The 19,064-nt window shown below is 39.9% G+C and overlaps 1 protein-coding gene across 2 annotated transcripts in view; it reads left to right on the forward strand.

The window, feature by feature from the left end:
• The window catches only part of BBOX1 (gamma-butyrobetaine hydroxylase 1), a 75,617-nt gene that overhangs the window by 12,862 nt on the left and 43,691 nt on the right, over positions 1 to 19,064 (forward strand). For both annotated transcript variants that reach the window (XM_024764739.1, XM_024764740.1), the window contains exon 5: positions 14,030 to 14,228. In XM_024764739.1, coding sequence (XP_024620507.1) covers positions 14,030 to 14,228 — 199 coding nt within the window. The remainder of the gene's footprint in view (positions 1 to 14,029; positions 14,229 to 19,064) is intronic.

A 19,064-nucleotide genomic window follows, 5' to 3' on the forward strand; every position in this document is an offset into this window, starting at 1 on the left:
TTATTCTCTGACATCAGTAGTATTTGTCATTGCAAATTGAAATTTAAAATGTGGTAATTTGAAGAAAATCTTTTGTTCTATGGAAGCAGTCTGCTCAGTTTTCTCAGCAGTGCAGGGAGTAAGTACATTGCATGGTCAGAAAAGGATATTTCCCCTTGTTTCAATATGCCCCACTTTAGCAGAGCAAGTCTTCACCTGTGTACTTTATCAGACTACAACCCTTTGGTACATAGCTATGACTCCCTCCTTTGTTTCAAAACGAATATGCCACAAGAGGAGTGAAAAATCTCAAGGAGATATAAGGTCCCTCTAAGATCTCTGTGCCTTGCACATGGTGAAAAAAACAAACCAAAAAACAGCTCCCCCTTTCTTACAGAGGGCATGTGTTTCCTTGAAGATGAAGCTTTCTATTATAGTGCAAAGAACAGAATTGGTTTGGTACCCAGGCTACTTTTACAGAAATTTTCCAAAAGAGAAAAAATCACTATCTTTTTAAAAAATTAACAAGTAATGTACACAATAAACATGCCTAACTCCCATGTAATATTTCACCCATGTCCCTAAGCTTTGCCCCATCCTTCTCCCTTTCTTAAACCCCTAGAGATGGGAATCTGCAGTGCATGTCGGGGATGGGTGAGGGCATTTGTTTCACGTATTACTTGGTAATTATAAAAAGGACTGGGAGTTTGTTTGTTTCAAGCTGCCTTAGAGTGTTCCAACTGTATCAGAACGGCCAGGTCAGAATGGCTTCAGAAGAGCTCTGTTAAATCAGCTGCATTAGAGCAATCAATTCACCATGTCAAGTACCAAAATACTTTCCCTTCCCAAGAAAGACCTTATAAAAATTCCTCCCCTGAGGTTATCCAGGCTCACATTGTCTGATGCACAGGTGGGAGAATGGTTCAAAGTCTTTGTAAGTTTAAGAAGCCAGTCTCTATTCTACTTTGCCTACCATATGTGAAATGAACCTATTGACCTTCAGAGAAATGTCTTTGGGGTTTTGATGAAATGAATACAGGTATCTTAAATGCTTGTGAGTTTACAAATGCATATTTTGCTTCACTTTTTCTCTGTGCCATAGTGATGTCTTCCCATGTGTCTTGTTCTTTTCTGAATTACATATCATTTATCCCACTCAGTTTCTGCATTGTACTTGGTAAACGTGGGCGTAATATGTAAAGGGTCTAATATCCCTCCATGGGCTGTGAGTCAGTGAGTCCAAGATGGGAGATTCACAGACTGGGAAGTACCCTGCAGTGCTGTGTACCCAGCAGAGGCCCCGAATCTGCGGGTTGTTCCCACAGCCATCTGCCTAGTTTTTGATTCCACTTGTAGACTCTAGGTCAGATCCTTTTTCTTTTGCCTTTTCTCATCTCCATCCATACCTCCAATTAGAAAATACATAACCACATACTCAGAGGTAAGTATTGGGTTGACCAAAAAGTTTGTTCGGGTTTTCATAAGATGTTATGGAAAACCCGAACGAAATTTTTGTCCAACCCAATATTAAAGATGTCTATTTTACAACTAGATACGTTACAGAAATACTGGGGGAAAAAAGGCCTGTGTACTATGTCTATTACCTTTTTAAATTTTTAGGTAATAAACATTATATTCTTTTTAAAAAATCATTTTTTATTACTTAACAACTTCATAAAACAAAGAATCGTGTCATCATCCAATGTTAGTGCGAAATAGTATTTTGAAAAGCTGGTGTCTTCAAAAGCTGATATCTTTAAAAGACTTGAAAAAGTTTGAGGATGTTTTTGAGAATCTAAAACAAATCTATTTTAAGGAAGAATTATTACGTTGTATTCCCTTTTCACATTTTTTCAGTATACTTACCACATCAAAAATTAAGAAAAATATACTAACTTTTTTATTCTTGGAAAAGTAATTTTCTAGAGTTACACTAAAGTAAATTTATTTCTTTTCCTTCCTTTTTCTTTTCAAACAGGGTAGAGTGGGCTTTGTTCAGTGAGTGAAGAACTTCCATTTCTCACAAACAAGACTTACTTCTTCTTGCAGCCCAGGAATAAGTTTTATAACATTGGCAATTGGACTTCAAATTTAGAATTTATAAATTTAGAAAATTCCAAAGTGTGGCAATTTCAAGAAGTAAAGTTGGATTGCTTTATATGCTAGCTTCACTTTTACCAAATCTACACATAAGTTATAAACAATTATTCTCACTTCTGGTTCTACTTTGTTCTTCAAGATGACAGAACACAGCAGAACAACTATAGTTTTGGGATAGTAGATATCTTCATCTTACTTAAATTTCTTCCTTAAGATTCCAGTCCCAAACTTTCAAATATGCCCATGGAAAAAAATGATTTTTAATTTCTTTTTAAAGTTTTCTATCCCTGTAGGAAAAAATTGATTTTAAAAAAGAATTTTGATGTTGCTATTTACCCAATCTGTGTATTTGCCTAATATCTAGCTGAGCAAATTAGGTAAATAATCTTTAATCACTGCTCCATTGAATGAATTCTCTAACTTTGTTCTTTTCCTCAAAATTCTGTATAATTCTCAATCTGTAACTTTGCTCTTAATCAAAGGAGCAGTGTAGCACTGAAATTAAAAGTGCTCTTGAACTTAGGTCTTTCTAGGTCTGTGATCTTGAGCAATGTACTTAACCTGTCTATGCCCCTAAATCTTTAACTGCATGATGGTACCTACATATCGCCTTGAGTAGCACCATGTTGAGAGAAAAACAACATCTCACTTTACATATTAACTCACTTCATCTTCACAAGTTGCCCTTGAAAGCAGTTGTAAATAACTACAGAGAACAGCCTTGAGAGGCTTCTTGAACAGTATATGTTTACTGTTCAATGAAACATATGAAACGAAAAAATGTAGAATCCTATTAGTAAAATTCTTTCTCCTTTTTTCCATTAGCTGTCAAGCTTCCATGCACATCGCCTGTTTGCCCAGAGAAGACTGACATTCAAAATGTTTTAGGGGGAAAAGATCGTATAGGTTGTACTTCTTGCCAACAACTTAGTGGAAGCCTTTTATTATCTCCCACTTGAATCCTCTGTGTTCACTCCCAGCTTGCACAACTCTGCAGGGTAAGCTTCCCGATGCCCACCATCTTCTTTCTTCCCCCCTGGCTCTGGTGTTTCACTGCAGCACAATAAAGTCCAAAGTCTTCCCTGGGACTTTCTAATCATCCCACAATGTAGTGCCCCCTCAGCAAGCATGTGGATTCTTACTTTTGTCCAAACTCCTAGCTTCTCAGATCACTTATTCTATTCTTTCTGTCTGGCCAAACTTCACCTTTCCATCCTGCAAGGTGTAACTCACATCCCAAAGAAGCCCTTTACCAACCTACCCTATATTTATATTTATATTTATCCCCAAGTCAAACTGCAAAATAGAGACCAGAAAGAAAGCAAGCCCAGGAAATGGACATAATTTCACTGGTAACACTAAAATGCAAAGCTATAATGTAACAATGGAAGCATATATATTTTTCTAAAAGAATTTTGTTAGAATTTGTTAGAAGAAGAAGTGAAAGAATGTGGTCTGCTAGGAAAGAGCTTCCCCCCGTGAAACAACACAGCGTTTTGAAAGGAGAACAGCTTTGGAGTCAGCAGAGGGGCTTTGACTTTCTGCTCTGTGAACTTGACCTAGTGTCATAAATGATCTGACTCTCACTTTTTCCATATGTAAAAGAGGCAATGCCTCTCAGCTCCAGGATGTGAAGAATAAATGGAAAAATGTAAGTGCTTTGCCTGCCACACTGTGGATGCTCAAACCTTGTTAGGTCCTTTCCCTCCCCTTCTCCTTCTACTTAGAGAGCCATGAACATAGCAGAGGCATAGTAAAGAGCATTCAGGTAAGGGCAGGAGAGAGAAACAACAGTGGCATGATCACCTCTTATGTGTGAGTTCCCCTTACTTGACGAATGATCATGTTATAATCCGATTAAACACTTGAGAGTGACTCAGAGGTGAATTATTGCCACGAAAAGGATTTTAGTTATTCAGACATTGGTTTGAAGTCTGGGCCAAATTTTTGCCTACCTGACAGATAGTTTCCTTTAAATAATACTTAGGAAGGCAATGAAAAGACTGGTCAGCTATGACCCTAATTCCAATCAGTGTTGTAAAAATGTTTACTGAAGCTGGGATGATCAGCAAACTTGGGGAAAAGTGGTGAGTTATCTACTAGTTAGTCAAGGATCACTACAGATGAAAATACCAGCACTCAGTAGATATATTTCATGTACAAACCTAGATACTTGGATGAAAAAATTCCAGACCCATCTAGATACAGTCTCATCACCATATAGAAAACAGATAATACGAATAAGGAAGATAGAGGAAAGGTATCTAAAGAGAACAATGTGCTCATGCAAGGAGGAAGCAGAGTCTCTCAACTCTAACTTCACTGAGACGTGATGGAAGTTTCTAGCCCAGAATAAACTGGTCAAGCATTGGTCAATTTTGGACAACCAAAAAGGAGATTTATAAAGTGCTTTACTTGGAGCGATAAGAAAAAATGAAGAAAACCAGAGAAAAGGTGAATCCTCTGATGGGAGCAGATGGTCTTAGGTAATCCTGTTTCACACACAGTCTTTCCCATCTCAGTTGATGGCAACTCCATCTCTCAGGCAGCAGGACCACCCTACACTCCTCATTATCCCTTATACTACACACCCAATGTGTCGAGAAAATCCACTAGCCCTATTACCAAAACAATCCAGAATCCATCCATCCACATCTCGCTACCTCCACCACCAACCCTCCATCTGAACTACCGAGAGCATACGCCCTCTTCCTCCCCTTCCTCTTCCCCTACTCCTTTGCCAGTCTTCCTTCTTCATATTTTTAAAGCATTGCTATCTGCCAGGCACAGAGCTCAATGCTTGATATGTATTACTCTATTTAATCCTAGCAACAACTTTACAAAGGCAACATCACTGTAACCACTTTACACATGAGGAAAATAAGGCTGATAAAAGTAAGTAACTAGTCCAAAATCAAAGAGGCAAAGAAGCAACAGAGCCAAGATTTGACTGAAGAACATCTGCTTTATTGAATGCCTTTCTGTCATCCACCTCTTCTCTGTGCTTACAGCAATTGGTGCCGGCTACTCTTTTTGTGTCGCTGCAATTATTGCACTGAAGGGTCAATGTCGGTGTATTTGACTGTCATCCCCACTAGACAATTGGAATCCAACGAAATAGCTAATATTAATAACATGTACCATTTATTGAACATCTTCCATGCATTGGATTTATTCAGCAAGTACTTAATGAGTGTCAGCTATGTACCAGCCACTGTTCTAGGTACTGGGGATGCACTGATGAACAAAACAGAGGTAGACTTTAACTGTAAGGAGTTTACATTTTGGTAGAGAAAGAGATCGCGAAATTTACAAGTTTATCTACATTACATCAAGTGGCCATAAGGACTTGGACACAGGCAGGTTGGTCGATGTGGCGATGGGGTGTATGGAAGTCTCTTCTGAGTCCTTCTAATTTTTTACTGAAATAGGAAGCAAAGTTATCAGCTGAGCATGAATAGGAGGAGGAAGTGTGGGAAGTGTGAGGACAGGGAACGTGAGAAACAGTCAGCTAGGGGAGCACGAGATAGAGTTAACTATAGATTAATGGATGTGCGGTAAAATCACTCATCATGGTATGTTTTCCTCCAGCCATGTTCAGCTGCTCTGGGTCAAGTGCAGATTTAATTAAGTATACAATGTCAAGTTCTTTCTAGGTATCATCTCATTTAAATTTCCCAACAACCCTGCAGGTTGTTTAACTCTGTATTTTCCAGATGAAGAAATTGAACTGAGAGAATGCATCACTTTCTGGAGGTCACGTAGACGGAAGTATCAGAATTCAGATTTGAATCCACATCTGTCACCTTCAAACCTTGAGTGATGAATTTTGACACAAAGTCCCTATCAAATCGGACCTGCATTCTCAACTCTATACGTGCGTAATATGTTCTCAGTGAACTAGCTTCGGAAACTTGGCTGAGGAGGAATTCGTACACATTCTGGTTGACTGAAAAGTTAGTATGCGTCAACAGACTTGAGACTGCCAAAACAAAGTTAATTAGATTTAGGCGGCCTGAATAAAAATGTAGTAGCGAGCCCACCGTGCCGGCACGCCTGTAGTATTATGTCTGACCTGAGACGCCCAGGCTGCTGTGGGACATCAGCAAACTTGAACGCGTCATCCAGAGGAGAGCAGAGAGGGTAGTGCAGGGCTTGGGAGCCATAAAACATGAAAAATATGGGAGAGAAAGAGACTATTTAGCCTTGGCAAGAAAAACTTAGCTCAGGGCCTGTCTTTATGCACATCTCCAAGACTGCCATATTCTGCGTGATTCTGGAGCACAGAATTAGTGCCTAAAGGAAGGTGACAGACGTAGATGTTTCTCTGCATAAGGAAGAAGATTGTGTTGATTGGAGCCGTCTGGAACCAGGATAGGCTGTGCCATAGAGAGATGTGTGCTCTGGAATTAAAAGCCCTCAAGAGGGTGTTCTATAACCTTTTGAGAGATGTCAGAGGGGATAGTCACAACGAGGACAGAGGGTAAAACTGAATTTTCTGTTAGTCCTGCCAATTCCAATGAAGTCTGAGATAATAATCTCCCTTATCAACATCCCCTGGTGCTTGTTATCCTTTGACAAAATTTTTTCAGAATATCCAGTCTAGCTCTTCGTGTGGGTATCCCAGCTCTGACATATATTAGCTGTGTGACATTGCCTAACTTAGGTATGACCCTGATGCCTGTCTAATCTATAAAGGGGGAATGATATAGAACCTCTATTATGGGCTTGTTGTCAGGATTACAGGCATCACTCCATGTAAAGTGCTTAGAAGGGTGCCTGGAATTATAAATGCCCAATAAGTGTTCACTCTCATTTTTTCAAGTGTTTTTCACACACTCCCCTTTAGTGCTGCTTCATTATTTCATGAGTTCTTGTTTTTTCCAACTAAATCGTCACTCTTGTCATATATATATTATATATATGGGGCTGAGCATATATATATTACCGGGTACTTAATAGTTCAAAACAAAAATGTGTTTCTCTTCTTTCAAGCAACGTAAACTTGTTTAGAAGCATCTTTTGTACATTCTCAGGGAGACTTTTCAAGTTTGGTGGGATTATCACCTAGAGGAGAGGTTTTATGGATTTCCATCTTTTAAAATACTAAAGTGTGCTCAAACACTCCTTTTTCAGGGGTTGCTTCTTGTTTCCAGTCATCATTAAGAAATAAGCAAAGATTTGTTTAGGATACAGAACATAGCAGTTTTCTGAAAATCTACTGGGTGCAAGCCCTGGGCTATATACCAGGGGGAGGAAGAGTAAGGGGGCAACAGTGGTGAGGAAATAAAGATAAACAACAGGATCTCTATAGTTTGCAAGGACCGTACAGTCCAGTGGCAGAGAGAGAAATATAAGGACCTGCCTGACCCACACTTGCTTATTTTTTCCCTTCATCTGCGACACCCACCTCTTTGTCTCATGGGTCCTAGCTTCAGTGACTTTGAGTTCCTCCAACAAGCTAAGAGATCACCCCTCTTCCTACTGTCTTTCCTTTTTAGACACTTTCCCTGCCCTTTGCGAGATTGGCTTCTCTCACCTCTCAGGATGTGGCTTAAAAAGCTTCTTTTCAGTTACACCTTTCTTATCTGCCATGTCTAAGCAAATAAGTTCTCCGTCCCACTCCCAATGATTATTTGTCAATATACCCCATTCGTTACGCCCACAGCACTTACTACAACGTTTATTTTTATGTATTTATTTGTTTGCTTGGTTGTTTATTCACTTTTTCCATCCCAAAGGCAACAATCACATCTTTCACATCTTTTTTTTTTTTTTTTTTTTTTTGGGGGCACATTTTTTTTTTTTTTTTTTTTTTTTGGCGGCACGCGGGCCTCTCCCTGTTGTGGCCTCTCCCGCTGCGGAGCACAGGCTCCGGACGCGCAGGCTCAATGGCCATGGCTCACGGGCCCAGCCGCTCCGCGGCATGTGGGATCTTCCCGGACCGGGGCACGAACCCGTGTCCCCTGCATCGGCAGGCAGACTCTCAACCACTGCGCCACCAGGGAAGCCCCACATCTATTTTTATTCACCAATGCAACCTCTTTCGCATAGCCAGACTTTCGGCAAATACGTGTGGAGTAAGTGAAAGATCCTTTCAGAGTAAGGTGGTGAGCACAGGGGCTGAGGTGTGTATTGGTGCTGGGGATCACAGAAGATAGCCATCTAACCCAGTCTTGGAGATCCTGAAAGTGGGCATTGCAGAGGCTGTCACTGCCCCGTCAGACCTCCTCAGCACTCTTCCCATACTTGCCAACAGCTTGCTATTGCGAGATTGCCAAGCTCCTGGAGGGTTCTCTCTGCCTGAGGGAGCAGGCTTGGCCAACACACAGGGAAGGCCAGAAAGACCAAGGAGTGAACGCCCAGAAGCAGCTCTCAACCAATAAGGGGTAGGTGTGGGTGGCCTCTGCATCTCAGCTTCCTTGCCCCTGGGTGGGACAACTCTAACTGAGTACAGTCTACAGTGTTGCCATGAGGTCCAGCAGTGCTGAGCCCCAGCTGCAAAAGAAGTAACCCATTCATTAAAACACCTTCCAGAGGCCCCCTTCCCTTTTGCACTTCCCCACCTCCTATTGGTACCTCCAGGGAGACCTCCTTAGTAAATTGCTTGCATTCAAATCCTCATCTCAAGGTCAGCTTCTGGAAGATCTCAATCTAAAAAAGGACAAGTGACCAGAATCTTGAAAGGCGTGTCGAGTTCACTAGACAAGAGGTAAAAGAATTTCCAAAGAGGGCAGGATTTCCTTAGTGCAGAGAAGAGAATCAAAGTCCCAAAATCTGGGGGTCAGATTTTGATTATGGCTGGGCCCCTGCAAGATATTTATAGGAAAAGACAGTAAGCAATCAGCTGATCATCAGCACATGAGATGAGCTGTTTCAGAGCCAAGAGCACAGTTCCGTGCAGGTAGACAGAAGGTCCTAAACTCTTGAAATAACACATTGCAACCCTGCACGCTGTACTCATGAATCTTTAACTGAAGAGCTTCTTTGTGTCTTTTCCTTTTTTGAAATACAACTCAGGATCCAGGAATGTGAGACTTAATCCTGAAAAGGAATGGTGTCTTGAAAGCCAGCATGTAGCCTGTTCATAAATTTTATGATGTGTGAAGCACATGTTCAAGGAAGCATTTATTAGTAAGTCCATAAGTTAAATTAGAAAGGGTGGTTCATGCCTTAAATATTCCGTCATTTTCCACACTGTTTATGTTTCCAGACCCAAGTGTGAAATTTAAATTTTCTTTTAATGTATTCACCTAACAAACGATTTACTCTAGGCCAGCATGTTTTCTTATGGTCCCCAGTGGTGGTGTTTTGCAGTTGGGGGGAGACAGGGAAAATGCTTCTAAATAACTTTTTCAATGTCAAAGTTTCTGTACAGAAATCATAGAATGATCTTACTGGTGGATTTATTAAGAAGATGTAGTTTATTTCTCCCAGAAGATTGGAGTATTTTATATCGGGGATGTTGTGATGAGTTCGGAAACTGGCTAGTCATAGTGCTGTCTCTGAAAGTCACAATTGGCATAACTGAGTCTGTGAATGGCTCGTATTAGGAAACAGATCCTGTGATGGGTTGTGGCCCTTGGTCACTGACTTTTTCAAAGCTCCTGCCAAGGCACACCAAAATAGGAGCTACAGTTGGAAAACTGTAAACTCTGTAGAACTTAAAAGGTATTGTGACCAACCCCTGATTGTAAGATCCTATAAATTTGAAATTATGTACAGTACAGACTATGCTATGTATGATATGAACAGCCTCATACCGAGTTTTATACTGAGTCTTTGTGTGAATATGGTTAATTTTACACATGTAAAGAGTAACAAATTTCTTCAAAGAATCCAACTCATTTTAAAACAAAGAATATCATGTGTGTATGTGCGTGTGTGTTTGAGAGCATGTGTTTGTGTGTGTGTTATTCTATAATGGGAAAATGACTCATGTAGAAACAAAAATTCATCAAAATATGCTATAATTATATAGAGATGTATATAGTGTGTGCCCTTAGCAGAGCCTTCTTGAATCCACAAAATGCTCAAAACACAAAAGTTTTGAAAATATTTACATCTTGTGAAAGTGTTTTTTCCATCTCTATTTATTACATTTCCCTGCTACACAGTCACCAAAACTCTCTGGAAAGTGATAAAGGCCTTAAGTAAAACCAGACTGGCATGGATCACTGACATATACTGGCATAAATTTTAAAAACGAAGCTAGCTGATTTTTAAGCCTTGGTTCATTTCACAAAAGCAAGGAATAGCAATGCCGTCAAAGAGTTGTGCCTAGTCATAAAGCCTTTTCTGCATTTAAAATCCTGACTGGGAGCCAAGATTTATCTTTAAACACTCATGCTTGAACATGTCCAGACAGAGTGTTCCTAAATGTAACTTGCCCTGCTTTTTTTTTCATCTAGAAAGTAGATTTCCTTTGTAAGGGATAGAATAAGCTGTGGACATTCAGACATAGGACTTAAGAATACATGTAACAACAGTATTTCAAGGCATTAAATGTTTATTTTCTGTGTAGTTGTTGAAATGACAGACTTTGGAATTAGTCACCTGAATTTGCCTAAGTAGCTCTGCAAATCATTAGCTGAAAGACTTGGATCTCTGTTCCCTTCTCTGTAACATGGGAATACTGAAAGCATCTATCGCATATATTTATTACGGACATTAAAAGAAATAAGGCATGGAGAGCACCTAGCACTGTGCCTGACACCTAGAAAGTATTCAGCAAATATTAACTATTATTATTAGTCTACTATGTGCCAGGCACTGTACCAAGCTCCTTGCATAATCTCATTGCATGGTCAACATATGACCTGCAAGTAAATATAAGTACGGTTATTTTATAAATTAAGTTCTGGAGGATCAGCGAAAAGATAAGGAAACAAGCTGGTAAGAAGCAAGACAATGACTCAAACCCAGGCCTCTTTAGCTCCATGTTCTTTATTCTACTCATGTCCTGTTTCATACAGTATCAGTGATATGTGGCTACTTAAGTTTAAATTTAAATCAGTTTGAATTAAATGAAGGAAAAAATTTAGTTCCTTCGTTCCACTAGCCACATGCCAAGTCTCGATAGCCACGTGTTATTAGTAGCTATGATACTGGATGGTACAGATAGAGAATATTTCCTTCATCTGTTCTATTTGACGATATCGCAGTCTAGACCATACTATCTCTCCAGGCTGGTTTGCTCTCAATAGGACAACACATTTTCTCTTTTAAATATTATAACAAAGGCTCATCAATTAATTACTTAACCCTTTGTAATAAAGACAACGCATTGCTATAGATGGCCATGTAGACCGTAGCTAATCCATCTAACAGTCTACACAGGAATGAGAAATTTGCCCTTGGCCAGATCATCACAGTGCCCAAGAACTAGGAGGATCCTCAGCTGTAGTCTAGGTGATCTTTTTATTCAATAATAAGAACCCATGGTGATGGGAAATCCTAAAGCCAATGTGAAAATGCAAGATGAGTCTCCACCTCTCATCTACCTCCAACACTCAATGGACCTATAACTTTCATTTGGGGCTCAACAAGCTTAAAGCTGTTCTCGATATTTTTTTAAGTTTCTGGGTGTAGTCTACTTAGGTGTAAGCTTTGGAAAGAGGAGATAGTGATTTATTATGTCATTAACACTGATATTTTGCCCAGGAAATTTTTCTCTCAACTGGAAGCCAAATGACTTTTCTAGCTTGGTAGCCAATAAGTAATATCTATGATATTTATCACCTTCTTTTCACAGACCTTTTTGATTAGTATCAGATATTACAATCTGGAGACTGTAAATGCGAAGGGCAAATGGGAGTGGCAAAGCAAACAACCATATAATCCAATATTCAAAACAAAGTCAAATAGATGGCCTCTTTGAACAAAAGCTCTTTCATATAAAGCCAACTCTTGTTAGAGAGCAGAGTGGTGCAGCAGAACCGCGCTGGGCCCATAAAACCAACTTTGATTTCAGAAGAAATAGTTGAGGCATGAGGGACAGACCTGAGGAACTTCATGCATATGAAAGAGCAGCTGGCATCGTAGAAGGGGCATTAGGTAAGGGATCAGAAGATCTGATATCTCCATGGTATCCTGAACGTACTTCAACTATAGCATCTACCATATTATGTTTTAATTGTCAGTTTCCGTGTCCAAGTCTCCCATAGACTATGAGTTCCTGAAAACCTACTGCCTACCACAGTGTCTCACGACATGGTAAAATATGTATTTTACACCATCCAAAAACAATTGAGATTATATCCCAAACCCTTCACACCCCATTGTTATCGCTTTAGCCAACTTGCTCTGGCCCATGTGCTGAGCTGCTTCTCTTTGCCAAGCTGACTTGGTTTAATAGTGAATTCTAAGGTTTTTCTCTAAAAGCACTTGATAAGAAACACTGAAAAAAAAAGGAACAGGAACGGCTATAGTTCTTTCAGTTACGGTTAGTCCCACAAAGAGAAGAGTTAAAACAAAAATTAGGAACCAGTGGCTGAATATAAACTTGACTTCCTGAGAAGATACAGTCAGTCACCTGGAATGTATTCAATACTGAAGAATATTAACATTGTCCAAAATAATGAATGTGGCCACTAGGGAGGACTCATTTAGAGTTTGCAATTTAGGCCCTGAAAAGTCTGCCTCATTATGCATTATGCAATATTATGCAAACTTTGGCAATATATGTGTTTATAATCTGATTAGTTCTCCCCCCCTCTCCCCGCCCCGACACACACCTGCTCATCTCTGTGAATGTCCTCATGTAACTCGCTGATGGGAGATCAGGAAGTGGCTTCCTGCACCTGTAAGTATCTTTGCTACTACTAAACCAACATCTGACTCCTGAGAAATCCTTGGTTCTGCAGAAACAGCCATGCTGACATCAAAGAAGAAATGATTCCCAATCTACAACTACTACAAGGGAACACTGACCCAATCTTTTGTCTTAAACTGGAGGCTCTGGGGTTGTTTTCTGTAACATGACATATATTTCCCAGTTAGAAAAGGGAGGCATTGCACAGGATGATTTTGAGGTCATAAGACCTCATTCTGTCACTTGTTAAGAAAGCTTGCCTTCCTAAGGTAAATTCTTTCCCCCAAAATGAAGAAAGCAAGTGGATTAGCTAGAGTGGTCTTTGCTGAATGCAATTGTTAATATCTGAGTTATTTTCCTTGGCAAAATTATGTTTCCTCTGTGTTCTACTTCCTTTGAGAGAGCCTGGTTTGTAAGCAAATTATTTTCTACATTTGTCTTCCTTTCTGTTTTTTCAAGTAAACATTTTTATGAGCCATAAATCATGAGGAATCAGAAAACAAAGAAAGACATTTGACTTTATCTCATGTGGCATTGTCACCAAAGTGTTTGTGCGTGCCATGAGCACAACTTTCATCTTTTCCTCCCCATGGACAGCTTTTGCTGGCTCCTGTGAACAAGCTGACCCTAGAGAAAGCTTCTTATCAGGTAAAACAAGAGGAAGAAGGAGCAGTTCCTACCATGGCAAACACTTCTCACCCCGACCCCCAGGGAGAGGCACACGCTGTTCTAGCACTTGATTCTGATTTTATCTCTATTTGGAATTGAGCAATATAACTTGGCTGTTAAAATACACAATATTTCAAGGCTATTTCTAAGCAATGTCCAGGCAGAGAAGCCCTAAGGACCTATGTATCAAGAGCCATCACAAGCTAAACAACATTCTCTTGACAAATGTGCTATGGTGAATACCCGTCATGGGTCTTCCACAGTTGTAGGCAGACAGCATAGAGTAGACTGGCTTGGGTCCAGGGAAGAAGAGCTGGTAACTTGGGCATTTCTAATATGACTGAAATTTAATCAATTCCGTGATAGAACAAAGGTCAGCTTCCATGAAGTAGTCCCTTCTCTGAGGTTCTCATTGTGTGTTAAAAACAGTGCAATCCCATCTGGTTTCTTCTTTTTCTTAATTCACAGAATGTCAGTACTGGGGCTCAGAGTTCCAGCTACCTACTCTGGATTTTGAAGATGTTTTAAAAGATGACGAGCATGCATACAGGTGGCTCTCCAGGCTCAAGAAAGTCGGCATAGTGCGACTCACAGGAGCATCTGACAAACGAGGAGAAGTTTTAAAACTTGGGAAAAGGATTGGTTTCCTTTATCTCACATTTTATGGGTGAGTCGCCCAATCGTTGGTGTTCTGCCATCATATATAGGGTTTGATATACTTTCCAGACAGGGACTCTTTTGATTGATGATATAGAGATTTCCACAATGTCTTGACAGGAAGTCAGATGCGAATCTAAAAGTGGGATTTCTCTGAGAATGACTGGAATGACGTCAGACGCCAAAGACAGGATAGTTAAAGGTCGAGGATTAGTTTGCTAGGGCCGCACAACAGAATACCGTAGACTGGGTGGCTTAAACAATAAAAGTTTATTTCCTCACAGTTCTGAAGGCCAGAAGTCCAAGATCAAGGTGCTGGCAGGGTTGGTTCTTGGTGAGCGCTCCCTTCCTGACTTGCAGTTGGCCACTTCCTCACTGTATCTTCACATGGCCTTTCCTCAGGGTACCTGCACTCCTGGTATCTCTTCTTTTTCTTATAAGGACACGAGTCCTATTGGATTAGGGCCCCACCCTTAAGATTTCATGTAATCGGGAATTCCCTGGCAGTCCAGTGGTTAGGACTCCACGCTCTCACTGGAGAGGGCCTGGGTTCAATCCCTGGTCAAAAAAAAAAAAAAAAAAAAAAAAAGATTTCATTTAACCCTAATCACCTCCTTAAAGGCCCTTTCTCCGAATGTAGTCACATTGAAGGTTAGTGTTTCATCTTATGAATTTGGGGAGACACAATTCAGTCCATACCAAGTGGGATAGAAGACTGTTTCTCTAAGGCTTTTTAAAAATATTCAGCTTTACAAATGTGAACGTTTATTAAAGTTTTACCTCCCAAGAGTTGGCACAAAATTAGGTTGGGCCCTGGGGAAATGAAACCAGCCACCAGATGTTTTAAATAAAGCTAACATGCAGAAAATTAAGTCTACGCACTTTAACAAGTAACAGGAAATACAATTGATTTTAACTTTGGAACAAGAGGCTGTTTGCATAAGAATTGCCTGGGAGGTAACATTAATTATGGATAAAGAAAACACTAGCAACAGGAAACACTACCTGGAAGTGGGGGTGTGACTGTATTTCTAATCTTTAGGGTGAGCCTGTCATTTGCGATGGAGACACTTATTCTTGGGCTCAAAATGCAAAGTTTGCAAACTGGTAGCACACGGGCAGTATTCAGATGTGTTTTGTTTGGCTCACATGATGTTGAAAACAAATGGAATCAACACTTAAAAACTGGGAGATTTTACATTAAATATGGAGCTGACTTTTCTTGAAAAATCAAATGTAGCAACAACTGAGCTTAAACCCCTGCTTGCCAGCAACCTGCTGGAGGTAAGAAAAGGCTGAGCCCTGAAGAGAGCATATTCTCACTCTCCAATTTCACGAATTCTGCCCCCAACTCCCACCTCAGACCTGCAAGAGCCCTGCTAGCCTTTGACTTTGCCCTTAGGTTTGCTAATCTAGAGCAAGACCTCGTCTGTAGGTAAACAGAAGGTCAAAAATATTCAGTCACTTGCCTTCAATGATTTGAGCATGTTTATTCATGGTAGAAGACTCTATCATGTTTAGGCTTGGATGACCCAGTCCCCACCCCCATCCCAAGAACAAACTTTTACCATTAGCGAGTTTGTGTCATACAAAATTTTTATCTCCCCTACATCTGTAAGAATTTAAGCTGCCTTAACAGATTACAGCAGCAACAACAGACAAAGGAAAGAGGAAGAGTCTTGAAATTATTAAGAGCCCCAGCTGTATTATTTTCTCTCTATTTTTCACAACTTTCTGGAATAGATATTATCCCTGAGTTCACTAATGAGGAAGCTGAAGCCCAGAGAATTAAAGTATAAACCCGAGTTTCCACAGATAGTAAACAAGGAACCAGAGTTGGAATCTGTGTCTGTCCCATCCCTGGGCTTTCTAATATACCTCACTATCAATCATAGTATGAAGGAAGCACATTGAAAAGATGCCTTAGGGCACTGGAGGTAAACAGAACACTTCAAATATCTTCTAAGTTCTTTTTACTTCATTTTTATTTGCTGACAACAGACTTTTTGCACTGATGCCAACACATTTCACAGTTTCATTACAGTGGCCAAATTTGGGGCTCTTTGTTATGGCTCCCTAATTTCCACCCCCATCTATCACATTAAGGGTCAGATTCTTAGTCCTGATTTATAACTTGTGTTTTATTTTGTTTTGTTGTTACAAATCCTAAAAAAGTCTTAATAATTTGGCCACTGATCTAATATTGTGAAATTTGTTGGAATGAATACTAAAGGTTTGTTGTCAAAACAAATCAGACTTCCTACTACTCTTCCATTCCCTTTGTCCCAGATCTTTGCATCTGACCACAGAGTATACCTACACAATTTCACCTTCAGCAGTTGATCACATTTCTTCCCTAAATCTCTCAAACTATACCACACTCCAGAAAATGCCTTTCTTTCCACCTTACTGCTTCTTCCACCAATGATTGCCAAGATCTCTTTTTTTAATTTTGAATTTTGTGTGTGTGGGGGGGGGGCAATTTCTAATTCCCTACCTCAAGAACTTAACGAAGAGAACAGTTTTGTTGTTGTTGTTGTAGCTTTGATTTTGTTTGTTTGCTTACTTGTTTGGGGGGATTTTGTCAACGGAATGAGAAAAGTGAATATTTTCCCCGAAGTTACTTGCCTTTTCTATACTGAAGTTAGGGTAACATGAGATTTTTAAAAAAGGGAGATATTTAGGGCAATGTTTCTCAACCTAGGCTGCACAGTGGAATAACCAATTCTAAAAATACTGACATCTGGGTCCCATCTCCAGAAATTTTTTTTTGAACAGGACTTGGATTTGGCCTGGGTATCAGGAATTTTAGAAACACTTCAGGAGATACTCATTTGCAGCAAAGGTCATAAGACTCTGCTTGAGAGGAACGGTAGTTCAAGAGAAGGCAGGTCACAGGTGGTGTGGAGCTTGGTTTCTTTACATCCGCTGAACTCTCACAATTATGTAGACTAAATGGCACTTGTCATGTTCTTCTTTGTACTGTGGTCATGCCTGGATGTGACTTTAGAACAGAATCAGTAGCTGCCTTAGACAGGGTCTCTCCCTTTCATATCTTTGTTTCTCCACTGGCCTTACTCTTATTTATTTATTTATTTATTTATTTATTTATTTATTTATTTATTTATGGCTGTGTTGGGTCTTCATTTCTGTGCGAGGGCTTTCTCTAGTTGCGGCAAGTGGGGGCCACTCTTCATCGCGGTGCGTGGGCCTCTCACTGTCACGGCCTCTCTTGTTGTGGAACACAGGCTCCAGATGCACAGGCTAAGTAGTTGTGGCTCACGGGCCCAGCTGCTCCACGGCATGTGGGATCTTCCCAGACCAGGGCTCGAACCCGTGTCCCCTGCATTGGCAGGCAGATTCTCAACCACTGCGCCACCAGGGAAGCCCTGGCCTTACTCTTGTTTGAAAAATAACTGATTGGTGATTGAGTGAACAGAAAGAATAAATGAAGGCAATAAATAATGAAGGCAATAATAATAATGCCAGAAATAGGAGAGAGACAGAGAAAGGAAAGTGGGGAATGTTAAAGGTAAACTTTGCTTTCCGGGTAGATTTTTCAAGGAGCCTGGTTTCTGCTCTTGCTTAGCTGCCAAAAACAATAATAACTTGATGCTACTTCACACGTGCTTGCCTTGGGAAACTAACCTAGTACTTTTCCATTCAAATAGGGTTACTAGTTTAGAGAATTTAAACTGTGTGCGTCTAAAGTGAGAATTATAATGTCTATTTTGGGGTTTTGGCTGCCATCTACATTGTTAGATTGTTGGTTGGATAAACAAAAACAGTAGATTCCAGAACTTTCTGTATTTTTAGCATATGGTAGGCAAGGAATAAATGTATAATGAATAAACTCACACCAAGTTTTTAAAAGACTATAAAGCAGCTGACGAATGCAATAATTATTAGAGCATTTCATGTTATAAAATTATGTTCACCTATCAAAATGGCAATAGCTTTGAGGATATATGTTTACATCATTTTCCACAGCTGTATTTTCTCAGATACTTGTCATTTTTTGACAGTGCATCATCTAGGCAATATTCTTTCAGGCAGCCATTTGAAATGTTCGGTAACCTTACTGCCTTAATGATGAAATCTTTCCTGGGAGAAAAGAATAAGAGTTGGTAAAGAAACCCCCATTGTCAATTTTGTCAAATACATATACATGTGGAGCAGGATGTAAAAAGATGACCTTTTCAGGAGGATTTAAACCTTTGACTTGGAACAATGTAGTTTTTACAGAATGAGGTCAAAAGCCTCATCCTCTGTCCCTGACCACACCCCACCCCCACAAAAGGAATGAAAATAGCTTTCTGGATCATTTCTTTCTTTTTTGAACAAAATATCTGAATTTTATGACATAATTTAACCCAATGGGAAATAGTCATTGTAAACTACACTCCACTGCCATCTTCAGTGACTGAATACAAGTTAGAATAATGCATTCAACAATGCATCCCACAGAGTAAATCTTCAAGAAAGTACAGTCACTGTCGATGAAAGAGAATGTCCTGGTCGGTGGTATTGTCGTCTTACTCATCCATACAACAACCATTCCTTGAATACTTTACCACATGCAAGGCACCATGCCAGGCATTTTGTTCTGAACTAGATCTGGGTTTCTACTTTATGGAAAACTATCTTTGGTGATTGCTGTATATGGGTGAATATAAAGAGTTGAGTTGACTTCATCTAGATAATATGGAACAATAAATATTCCATAAAACCAAGGAACAAACTGTAAAGTACCCCTGGACTTTTGGCATTACGAATGAGGGAACAAGATAGTCAATACATGCCAACAGTAATTAAAAGGTAGCACATAGCTGAAGGGTGGTACTCT

This window comes from Neophocaena asiaeorientalis, unplaced genomic scaffold (genome assembly GCF_003031525.2).
Source record: "Neophocaena asiaeorientalis asiaeorientalis breed wild unplaced genomic scaffold, Neophocaena_asiaeorientalis_V1.1 scaffold230, whole genome shotgun sequence".
NCBI classification, from domain to species: domain Eukaryota; kingdom Metazoa; phylum Chordata; class Mammalia; order Artiodactyla; family Phocoenidae; genus Neophocaena; species Neophocaena asiaeorientalis.